The following is a 12668-nucleotide window of genomic DNA, read 5'->3' as shown; positions in this document are numbered from 1 at the left end:
CGCAGGCTCAGCGGCCATGGCTCACGGGCCCAGCCGCTCCGCGGCATGTGGGATCTTCCCGGACCGCGGCACGAACCCGTGTCCCCTGCATCAGCAGGCGGACTCTCAACCACTGCGCCACCAGGGAAGCCCTAAATGATTCCTTTTTAGAGTTGAGAGGTAATTGTTAAAGTATAACCCCAGGCCCTGAAAATCCCTGTTTTTAATTTAGCCAAATGCAGCCCAAAATCCCAGCAGTCCCCAAAGTTCCAGACACCTTTGTGGATCCCCTCACCAGAACATTTATTAGTGTCAGCTTGTGTTTGATTTTGCATTGGCCTTAGGAATCGACTAGAACTTCAGGTAGCCACATAAAGAGGCTTCCCCACATCCTCTTCCCTTACTCCCCAGCTTCTTCCCCTGAAAAGAGTAGAGGCTGTTTCCAACCCACTCAATTCCATACCTGAGTTCCTCGGAATCATCTCAAATTTCTCTGGCAGAGCACGAATTCTTCCTCTCCTGACGCCCAGAGAACCAACGCCCTTAGCCTCAGTCAGCGTTTAAACACCTCTTGGGATTATTCTCACCTGAGTTAGTTTCAATTTACCAATTAGGAAGTACACCTGAGATCATGGAAGGGGTGGTACGTGTATTTTGAATTCCCCACCATATATAACATGGTGCCAGATTCCAAGGAGGTGCTTAATAAATGGTTTTGGTTGATTAACTCCTCTCACCAACTCTTAAAAAAGTTAGCCAGTACGCCGTCTGATTTTCAGTCATGCCCTGTGAGTTAGAGGCCAGCCACAGTACCGGGCAAGACGCCAGTCAGGGGCTTCTGCTCCCGGCCAAATCCTGGAGCAGGGTTTTCATGTAAAGTAAAAGCAGCTTGTGTGGTCCCTGTAACTGAAACCCCATCTTTTCACGATGAGACTCCTGCGCTCCACCTTTTCCCAATATTCCAGGGCTCCTTTGCACGGGCAGTGCCTCTTGCCCAGGCCTCCCACTCAATTTGATCACAACAGAGCTATTTAATTACGTCTGTCTGGGTTCAACACAGTTGTATCATTTTTACATTCAGGCCTTAATCTAAAGTTTTAATTAATATATTTCTACCAACTCTTCTCTTTGCCACCTTTATTCCCTTTCCCAAACCTGCCCCATGATACTCAGTGCTCTGGAGCTCCTGCTATTTACGTGACACTTCTTACCAGGTGTCCTATTTAGGGCCACTGAATTGGGAACATCTAACATTTCCTATGCATTCTGGGTACAAGAGCTACTTCAAGCAAACCTGACCTTCAGTCAGCCCTACCCTTGCTGCATTATAATGCTCTTTAGCTGTTTCTTCCTTCGTTCTTTTTTTCATTTGCTCACTTATTGTTTTCACTCATTCACCAAGTGTTTATTGAGTGACTATGAATTACGCACTGGACTCAGTGGTAAGTGCCCCGGTCTGGGAGGATTCCACATGCCGCGGAGCGGCTGGGCCCGTGAGCCATGGCCGCTGAGCCTGCGCGTCCGGAGCCTGTGCTCCGCAACGGGAGAGGCCATAACAGTGAGAGGCCCGCGTACCGCAAAAAAAAAAAAAAAAAAAAAGTGCTTTGTATTTAATTTTAGACCAATCCTAGGTCCTGGACCCCTCAAAGAGGGCTCTGACACTTAAATAATTACGAGGAATAATGAAAGTAATAGTGATCACTCTCTCCCAGAATTCAGAAGCACTTTTCACTTATTTGACACCTCCTTAAGCTTCAGGTAGATAGACCACATCGGGGCTGGGAACGAAGCAGGAAGAGTTTTAGCCTGCAATTCAGACGCCCAAAGGAAGACTGCGGCAAGCAAGGGGTCCCCATCAGCTTTGTAGGTAATGATGTGGCTCTTGAATAGGTGATACTGACCACCCATACCCTCCGCTAGCATGTTCTTGCCAAGTTTAGTTATTCCTTGTTCTGTCAACATATTTCAAACAGCTTCATCAGGGGTGTAGGGAAAGGGGTAGATAAATGCTGGGGGATGGGTACATCAAGTTCATTGTACTTTTCTTTCTGGTTTTGTATATGTTTGGAAATTTTCATAATAAAATGTTTTAAACATCAATCTTTTTATCATTATTTAATATTTTTCCCAATCCTCCCACCAAATATTTCTCTGTGCTAATGGGACAAAATCCCAGTCATCTCTTACTGGTAGCTGCTCTGGCAACATGTATAAAAATGTATGGTTCAGTGGAGTTTGAAAAAAAAAGACAAACTTTGAAGCATGAGAAGAAAAACTCATATCTACCTTGAATTCACACTATTTCATTTCAATAAACAATTTCCAAATTAGACCTATTGGGACCAGGAAGATGAGTGCCAAATAGATATTACCATCTTCATCATCACTGGGCAATGGTATAGGCACTTCAGAAAGAACTCACCTCTTGACTGAGAAAGCGTGACTTTGGTAATGCGGAAGGTGGGACAAAGCATGCTGCCCAGCCTTCTCCACATCCTCCCATCCCCCCACTCCCCGCCCCGACAAATACTCCCAAAGAGGAGCCTGGATCAATAGACAGCAAATTAAGCCACTTAGCCTGGAAGTAGTGGTCTTGATAGAACCAGACTCTTGGAAAGATTCTTGGAAATTTCCAATCCAGGATCCTCCCATCTATACTGATTGGAAGACTGCAGCATAACCCAGAGGATTTCATCTGCCCAAGGAAGGGCTTATTTCCAAATGGTTTCTTGAACCCACATGAGAAGATCTGAGCAGGTGCAAAGGGAGGGAGGCAGACTCCAGCATCAGACGGCTTCCTAGTTTTACAGGAATTCACTACAGGCACTAGAGTGCAGTGACTGCAGAGTCAGAAGACGTGGGACCTAATGCCTCAGTTTCCATGTCTATTAAATGGTGATAATACAGACTGTTACAGGGATTAAATAAGACAATGCATAGGAAGTGCTTAACACGGTAGCTAACACATTGGAAGTTCTCAATAAATGGTTCTGCTTTTTGTAAATTATTTGATCGCTTACCACATCTTTATATGCCAGTTACATCCTGGCATAATCCAGACAGAGCCACTCACAATACAATCCAAACCCTTTGTGCAGGGGAAAAATGTTTTTCCAAACATGACTATCAACTCATTTTATTATGCTTTTGAAATAAGAAAATATTATCATCAATAGCCAATCTGTTAGCGAAATCACAATCTGAACAAAAGGCCAAATGGTACAGTGTATCTACAGAAGTTAGACATTTCGTTTGCTTTTCTACTCATTCAATTTCAAAGTAGAACTTGCAGTGATATAAAGAAATATTTAAGATGTAAAATCATCCCACCACAATTTTGTTCTTGATTCCACAAAACAAACACATCATTCCCATGAATTGCTCCATTTTGAAATAAACAGTATAGACAAATGGAACATAACAGTAAAATTTTGTGTCGATGACAATGGTAACCTCTAAGATCTACATTTTCCTTACTGGTTTCCTAAAAATGCCACTCCAAAAAGAAAAGTAAAATACAAATGTATGCATGTATAAAGGCAGAATATCACAAATATTTGATACAAATTTTTAAAAGCTCTGATCTCTATGCTCATTTTTCATGAGTACTTATAATACTTTAGAGAAATTACATCACAGAACCAGATAAACAAAATTTTACTGTGATCATCACTAGGAAAAAATATGTATAAGAATATTTATAACTCTTTATATTTCAAAAAATCTTTAGGCTTGAAGATTCAAGAAATGACATTTAGTGTAAAGTGCTATTCCAAACACATAAAACTTCATTTTAACTTTGACTGTTTACAGATATTTTCCAAATATTGTTTTAAAATTGCAAATGACAAAGGAAGTGTTTCACAACTAAATTCTCAAACTAAGTATAAAGATAACAGGAAACATTCCTGTTTTCTCTTTGGAAAACACCTATGAGATATTAGTTTTCTGCCATCAAATCAAGTCAGCATTTCATTCGGAAAGCAATGTATTAATATATAATTTTATATATATATATATTTAAAATCCAGTTATAGGCAAAGACTCTTGCTCAATGTGCTTAGTCAACCCTGGATCTTCCTCATGGCTGTGTTTTTTCTCTCAGCACCCCTGGCAAGGCATTTGTGAGATCTGTTGGGGGACAGTGGATTGAATGGCCTTCAGGGTCAAAATAGTTCCCTGAGGTTCAGATTTTAAATTTTTGAATAATTAAAATCCCCTTTCAATTGTATAACTTGCCCCTGTGTTACAAGTGCAACATGATTTGGGATTCAGGATTATAATTCAGAGGACTTAAAATGGTCGGAGACAGGCTGGGGGATCTGGCCTTTCTCTTCTCTCCCTATGCCCTCCCTCTTCAATCTGAAGACTTTATCCCACACCACAGGAAAGTAGGGTACTTGGGAATGAGCAAACTATAATCCAATGAGTTAAGGTATGTGATTATAAACTGTAAAACAACACACCACTAGCCTTCTTAACTTTGTCCTCCCTCTCCCCTGACCAAAGCTACAATTTGTGGGAGGGCTGTGATGCTGAGGTTAACCCCTGAAGTCTTCTCATTCAGCTGAAAAGGTCCACTAATGATTATCTATAAAGAGATGAAGAGCAGTGGACATTGGAACAAAAATTAACACAGGGAGAAAGGAATCTCAGCTTCAGAGTATCTCTAGAATAATATTTTTCAGGCCAAATTCCCAAGTCCTGTTTTGGGTAATGAACCTAAATATCTGATCTGAAAAGAAAACTTTCACCAGAGACCTGCTGATTCAAGAATTCAATTCCTGCCCAGTTGGAATGCTGCCAACATTTTTCCATTCCTAACAGGAATTGTCTACAGTTTAAATAAATGCTTTATTTCTAAAGGAAAAAAAAAGGGAAGCATTAGAGTTAACATTTCTGGTAAGATTTAGAAATCGCCCATGTGTCTTGGTGTGTTCTACTCAATTTAGAGCAAATATTATATGTGATAGCAACAGAGGTGAGCGTCTGGTTGGAGGTTAAGTGCCTCGTTTTAGGAAAAGAGCTTTCAGTGGTGGTGGAAGGTGAGGATGACAAACCTTCTTCCTAGTGGAGTTTCTCATTAGCATTTGAAACAGGTTGTTGAAGAGTACTTTAGGTTCTTCAAAAGGCAATGATTAATACAGGACCCCCTTCTCTGAACAGCATAAAGAAACCTACATGTCAATGTTTCTGTTTACCTTCTAACTGAGGAGGGAAGATGGAAGGGCAGAGAATTTGAAACAAAGCTGCGTCCAGTGTCATCTGCTTTGGTCGTGCCTTGAAATTACCTCTATTTACAGTGAATTATATCAGCTAGGTCCTAACATTCTCCATAGTGTGATGCTCACTGCCCAAAAGATGCGAGTTCAATTGTGAGTACAAATCCCAAAAGGGGATACTCTGAGCCAGTCCAGCTTGCTTTGTTATTTGCTATTTTTCCATTACAAACATATTAATAAAACGATAAATTTCCTTAGAAGGCAATACTTCTGCCAAAATAAAATCCTTCAGAAACATGTACAATACAGTGGTCCCACCTCTTTCAGCCCTGAAGATTCAGGCTCAAGGCCATTGATCATGCGGGGTTGGAACCAAGCATTGCTATAGCCACAGACTCCCCATCTTTCTGATCTAATTCTCTTGCTACAGAATAAGCCACCGATCCATTGGTCCATAGCTGCAGCTTGGGATCTGACTCTTTGGCAAGGAACTGCAGCTGGGTTTTTCTCATCTTCTTTACAAGTCTAGCAAAGCCAAGCAACACAGAACTAAATATCATTGAAAACCCACAGAGAAGAAACGCTGCAGTGTAGCTGCCAGTCGTGTCTACGAGCCATCCTGTAACAAGCAACAGAAAAATGATATTGAGTTGAAAATTCAATTATTTACCCATTTTCAAATCTAATAATTTGTCAGGATAATAACAATAGATGGCTAGCAACGCTGCTATTATTTTGGCATAAAAAGCAGATGTCCTAAAAGTATTGTGCAGCAACTGAAAAATGCATTCTATTTTCTAGGGAAACTTCTAAAATGGGTTGTTGTTATTATGTAAAGTGCTTGGAAGTGTCACACTCTTAGTATTGACACAATAAATATTAGTTATTATTATTAATCCCATGAAATACGGTAAAAAAGATAAAAACAGCATCATTCAAATTACTGATGATGGGATTCTTTCTTTATCTAGGGTGTTAAGAGAATGTAATTGTACAGAATGCTAGTAGTAGTATTCCCAGCAGCCATATACTGACTATCCTGAGTAATAGAACACGCTTCTAGATAAAGCAGAATCCAAATTTTCTGTTGGATCCAGTCATCGTACCCCATCCAGTTTGAAAATTAGAACGTTGGACCATCTTACAGTTTAAAATGCAAACTTCAGAAAGCAGAATTCTGTAATCACGGAATTTTTTTTATCTCTTTTTTTCTTTATCTTTAAAGAAAAGATAAATTTTCTTTATCTCTTATTGCAACAAATTAACCACAATATCTCTTCCGGCTCTAAATTTTGAGGAGAACCAGAGTATATGATATGCAAAATATAGGTCACAATAATCAGAGACTCAGTGGGGTAAAATTAGACCTTGGCAGGAAATTATTTTGTGATTAAAAAAGTTTTAAAAATTTTTCTTTTATATTGGAGTATGGTTGATTAACAATGTTGTGTTAGTTTCAGGTGTACAGCAAAGTGATTCAGTTATACATATACACGTGTCTATTCTTTTTCAAATTCTAAAAAGGTTTTTTAAAATTCCTCCAAACTTTACTTATATGCCAAGAAAATCCACCAGAGAAGTGTATGATTTCTCCTCTCACCTACTTCAAAACGATTAGTCTAAAGAGGCATGCAAAAATTGTTAGAAGCCCTAAGTTTCCTGCAATCCAAACTACTCTCAAATATTTTAGTTATCATGTGATTTGCTTGTACATTTTTGTAGCAGAAAACAGAAGAGATTGAGTAGAGAGTTATCTTAAAAGTAATTAAATACGAGAAGTATTAAATAGGAACTCACATGCTAATCCTCTAGTACCTGGCAATGAGTATAATGTCTGATTTGCCAAATGAAGGCCATGGTTTGAAAAAAGGATCCAGGAATCCCAATTTATGTCCTATGACTTTTTAACAGAGTTACACTGTCCCTAAAGGTTGGTAAATACAAAAAAGTGGCTGTGGAGGGAGGATGTGGGAACATTTTGGGGGCATTTTCCAAAAATGAAGCACTAAACATGTAGTCCTTTATCATGGAGTTTAAACTGACGAGGAACTTTCATCAGCAGCTGTCAAGCAGTCAGTTTCCCTTGGTTTGATGCTTTAGCAATTGCTGGAGTTTAGAAATAAGCCGAACTTTGTATTCATAATAGCAGCTAAAGCAGAAATCCTGCGTTCTTCAAAAAATTCCCTCCCTTCCTTCTAAGCAAATGTTTGACTCATATCTCTTCTGCCTATCTTCAGAGAACTTCTTCACTCTCGTTTTTAATTTAGGCAGGTAATAATCTGGACCAATTATTCTCAATCTTTAGTGTACAGGAGCATCACAAGAAAACTGGCTGAGAGTGTAGATTCCTGGAACTCACCCCCAAAGGTCCAGATCACAGAGGGAGGATCAAGGAGTCTGCATTCTAACAAGGGCCCCAGGGGATTCTGATGCAGGTGGTCCCAAGATCTCATTCTGAGACACACTGGTCTAGACCACACACCCCAGCAAGAAGGCATGGGTTCTGACCTGTCTGCTGCTATACCGACAGCGCCAAACACAGTGCTGGTGTACACAGGCAATAAAGATTTGTTGAATTACTTGTTTAATGTATGCAATAAATATTTGTTGAATTATTTAATGCATGCAATGAATATTTGTTGAATTATTTAATTATGTTTTTAATTTTTATATCATTTTTACAGTTTACAAAACATTCTAGATGCTTTATCCTGAATCCCAAATCTGTATATCCAAATCTGGCCTCCCTCAAATGCTCAGATTTCATCCTTAAACAGCACTACTGAGCATCTTATTGGGTATTTCTGATATCTGAATATGTCTAAACATTAAATTTTTAGTATTTTTCTGGCAAAGCTACTCTCTCCAGCTTCCTTATTTCTTTCAACTATGCCATTATCTCCTAAGTTATCTTGGACTTCTTTCCCTCTGTCATCCCCACATGCTAAATCCAGTTGATTTTTTTCCCCCAAATTTCCCCCTCACCCCAGAGCTCATTCTCATTTCTGCTGCAGCAGCCCTAGTTCAGGCCTTTATCAGATGGCTCTTGAACTATTAGGATAAAATCCTGTTTCTCCCCTAAGTTACCAGATCAATTGCTAGACCACGTTTTCTAAAATATACTCTTTACTATACTACCCCTTTGCACAAAAGCTGTAATACTAGCAATATTCTCTGAAGTGTATAGGGCCCCACTCCTTCGGCTGGCACTCAAGACATTCCACTATGACACCCGCACTTCATCATTTCAGCCTCACCGCCTACCGCCCCCCACTACTGGAATCCTGTTCTCCTGCCAGCCTTCCCTTTGAACGTGCCCAACTTATTTATAAGTCTGAACAGCTGCTTCATTCCATTGCTTCTATCATTAGTATGGAATGGAATCAAGATCCTAATTTGGGATTTTTTCTTTCCAAGTATGCTAAGGTCCCCCAGTTAGTGGGAAGAAGATTATAAAACAAGGATGTAGGTGAGACCATGATGTTTTGTGGCTCTGGCATCACTTTCTCTTTCACTCCTTACTTCCAATCCTCATGGGTGTGTGTGAGTTCACTGTTTTTACATCAATATGACAGAGAAGAGGTGATTGGAGGTTCTCTCTGCAAACTTACCTGCGATGGGTGGGCTCACCAAATATGGCACTGCATGGAGGAAGTACACCACGCCAAGCGCTGATGACAAAGAGGTGGTCCCCACGATTTCTGCAGTCACTACTGGGATCAGAGTCACATAGCCACCATCAAAGTAGCCAAAAGTACAAGCGAAAGGCACGAGCAGGGGGAGACTCTGAAGCATTGGGAGGCAGAGGTAGCAGAGCCCATCCATTCCGATGGCAAAGAGGTAGCAAATATACTGGTAATTCTTCAGACACCTGTGGATGTGAAGACCAAGAATGAGTGCAGTATGCACAGGTTCTATTAAAGAGCTCTAGAACTGTGCCCAGGTGGCAGTAAGCACTACAATTATTTATAGAGATGGCCTCCGCACTGTGTGTTTTCTACGTTGTCTTCCTGTCTTTCTCTTGGTATATGCAAATGCAAGAATGTATCTTCCCAGGAAGCATGGTATGGTAGAAAATAACCTGTGCTCTAAAATTAGACAGATAGAAGTTTGAATCCAATTCTACCACCTACTAACTGCCTAACTCTAACCTCAATTCCTTTAGCTATAAAATGGGGAGGCTGTCTATCTCATAGTGTTATTCAAGGATAGTTGTGAAATAACACATAGAGTGTCAGGAGACTAATATTTTCTAGATGCTTTCAGATGTGTCATCCGTTAGTCTCCAGCACATCATATATGCTCAGTAACCCAAGTGGTTATACAAAGAGGAAGTCATAATATGAAGAAACGAAGGTGATTTGCCAGAGATTATGAAGGTCTTGTATTAGGACTAAGTCGTATTTCAAGACCTCCCCAGTGGTACTTCCATGAACACTTCCCTTTGTAGATCCAAAGCCATCTATGATACCAATTATTTTAAAGACTCTGTATAATATCAGCACCAGCAATTTATGCTTTACAGATGTTTTTCTGCCCACAATTTCATTTAAGCCTCACAAAATGCTATAATGTCCATAGGCAAATATTGAACTGGCCCATTTTACAGATGAAGACCCTTGGGGATCTGAGGGTTAGGTGATTTTCTGTAGGTCACAGGGATAATAAGGGGCAGAGCCAGCACAAGAACTTAGGTCTTGGATATCTCAGACTAGAGATCCGTCTCTCAGACTTATACCAGGCTGCTTCTTGTTGAGTTATTTGATTGTAAGGATGGTTACCCTTTGCTCTCCCGCCAACTCATTAACCATTAAAAATGTGGATTTAATACTAAATATTATATTCATGATACTGGATAACGGCAGTTGGATCCTGATTAGTTCCCAAAGATATAACGTGTGAGAAGCCATAGGATGATAGCTCTTCCAGGTCATAGCTCAAGTGTGAGGAGTCCATCATTTAGGAGAATATGAGTAGTTTGCTCTCTTCGATCCAAACAGATTAGCATTAGCTGAAGAAACTACTCAGTAGATTTCTTATAACTTTGGTTTCTAAGCCTAAAATCATAATGAAACTATTTGCTCTTTGCACTGTCAAATATAAATACATGGCTACAGGGCTCCCCTGGTGGCGCAGTGGTTGAGAGTCCGCCTGCCGATGCAGGGGACACGGGTTCGTGCCCCGGTCCGGGAAGATCCCACATGCCGCGGAGCGGCTGGGCCCGTGAACCATGGCCGCTGAGCTTGCGCATCCATAGCCTGTGCTCCGCAACGGGAGAGGCCACAACAGTGAGAGGCCGGCGTACCGCAAAAAAATAAAAAATAAAAAATAAAAATAAATTAAAAAATCAATCAATAAATAAATAAATAAATAAATACGTGGCTACAGATAATGTGTTATTATTGACCTGATCCTCCTGCCTGGACTGGAGTCTGTTCCTCTCTCTATTGCCAGCCACTCTCTGGGGTGGTTCAAAAGAAACTAAAACCACAATGCCCAGACAGAAGTTGTCTCACAGGAGGACTGATTTGACTTAGAATGGAATTAAATCTGTCACCAGAACTTCGCTTCTGCCATTTATACATACCCAACATCCTAAAAAATCTAGAACAGGTGTCAGCAAACTATGGCCAAATCCAGCCCACTACTTGTTTTTTGGACTGTGAACTAAGAATGGTTTTTCCAATTTTCAATGTTTGGAAAAAATCGAAACAACAATAAAATTTTGTGAGGGAAAAATTGTATGAGAAATTAAAATTTTAATTTAAAATTAAATAAAGTCTTATTGGAACATGGCCACTCTCTTGGTCACATATTGTCTATGGCTGCTTTTGTGTTACAACAGCAGAGTTGGAGAGTTGGAATCATATGACCCACAAAGCCAAGGTGACTTCGTCTGTTTAATGTCTGTCCCTTTACAGAAAAGTTTGCTGACCTCTGACTAGAAGAACCAACAAGGGAGTTGCCTTCAGATATCAAAAACCTGTTAACATTATTCAGACCTAGGTATTCTAGAGGGTAAGGTGATGAGGGGAAACTCAAAGTTTAAAGTCCCTGGTGGGGAACCAATGGCGGTTTCATGGATTTACCTTCTGTCAGTTAGCCATCCGAACGTGATATTGCCAATAATGTCAATCACCCCAAGTATGGACATGAGAAAAGCAGCTTGCTGGTGACTCACTCCAATACTCAGAGCATAAGGCACCATGTATACAAAGAGAGGGCTGCAGCCATAAGCCATAAATAGAACAGAGATGGCCAATACAATGAAGTCTGACATCAGTAAAAAATTGTTTTCCTGCTGCAAAGAGCCACAGAGGCAGGTCTGCACCCATTCTTTAGTCCAAGTCGAAGAGGGAGACGCCCGCTGAAAGCCTTGTGTCTCAGTTCTACAGACATGGTTCTGCTCTGAAGTTGTTTGGTCATCTTTAAGAGTAATTGGCCGCATCAAGGCGCCGCAAACACAGAGATTCAGAACGAAACCCCCAAGGATGAGTAATGCTCCCCTCCAGGAAAATTGTTCAATAAGGAGCTGAACCACAGGAGCCAGGATGAAGATGCCAATGCCGCTTCCCGACATGGAGATCCCATAAGCAAGGGCTTTCCGTCTGCTGAAATACTTTCCAACCATGGCAATAGCTGGAGAGTAACAAAGTGCAAATCCAAGACCTGGGGATAAAGAGAACTCTATGAGTGCTGGTGGCATGGCACGAACAGCCCGTGAAAGAACATTTCTCAGAATCATACTATTTGGAATAAAGAGAATCTGAATCAAATAAGCCCTTTTAAAACTGCTTTCTACACCAAGCTGAAAATGAGTCTCCCCTCACCAGTCTTCCACAATTTGCAAAGTATAGCATATATATGACTTTCTTCTTGGGAAGAAAAGCCTTAAGGGAATATGACTTAAGCAAAATAAAAGGAAGAACTTAAAAACTATTATACAAGCTCAATTTGAATTAACTAGAAAATCAGGATAACACTGACCTAAGAAATTTATTCTCCCCACCACTTCTTTTTTAATAAATTAAAATTAATTTTAATAAATTAAATTATCTCTGGATAATTTAAGTATTTTTAAATTATCTCTGGATAATTTAACTATTTTTAAATTATCCAGAGAATTACTTCAACTCTTCACTGCCCCTGAAGACACAACTCTGATAACCTGGACCACACTGGAATTTGGGTCTAAATAGCATTTGTGACCCCGTGAAAGCTCAGAGTAATCTCACATATTGGGAAACATTGTTTTATACACGAATGTAGCATGTACACGTAGCCACCTGAAAATATCCCTTAAAGTCAGCAGAACGCCTCTTCAAGATTTTCCATTTCTATTCCTTTTAAGTCGAGAAAACTTGAAGGGCTTTAAACCTGGAATTTAAATGTCAAGGAAGGAAAAGGAGAACTACCTTCAGCTCCTGTTCCCATCTACAGAGCAGAGTGAGCAATGATCCCAATTTG

The 12668-nt window shown here is 40.2% G+C and overlaps 1 protein-coding gene across 2 annotated transcripts in view; it reads right to left on the bottom strand.

The window, feature by feature from the left end:
- Window positions 1-3160: 3160 nt before the first annotated feature.
- The window catches only part of SLC16A12 (solute carrier family 16 member 12), an 88926-nt gene continuing 79418 nt past the window's right edge, over window positions 3161-12668 (bottom strand). For both annotated transcript variants that reach the window (XM_060286500.1, XM_030865038.2), the window contains 3 exons: window positions 11291-11870; window positions 8813-9072; window positions 3161-5820 (listed from right to left, as the gene is read on the bottom strand). In XM_060286500.1, the coding sequence (XP_060142483.1) occupies window positions 5558-5820; window positions 8813-9072; window positions 11291-11870 (1103 nt within the window). In that variant the 3' untranslated portion in view covers window positions 3161-5557. The remainder of the gene's footprint in view (window positions 5821-8812; window positions 9073-11290; window positions 11871-12668) is intronic.

This window comes from Globicephala melas, chromosome 16 (genome assembly GCF_963455315.2).
Source record: "Globicephala melas chromosome 16, mGloMel1.2, whole genome shotgun sequence".
Classification (NCBI taxonomy): domain Eukaryota; kingdom Metazoa; phylum Chordata; class Mammalia; order Artiodactyla; family Delphinidae; genus Globicephala; species Globicephala melas.
The sequence above is the reverse complement of the archived record's forward strand: the minus strand, read 5'-3'. Positions and strand labels throughout refer to the sequence as shown.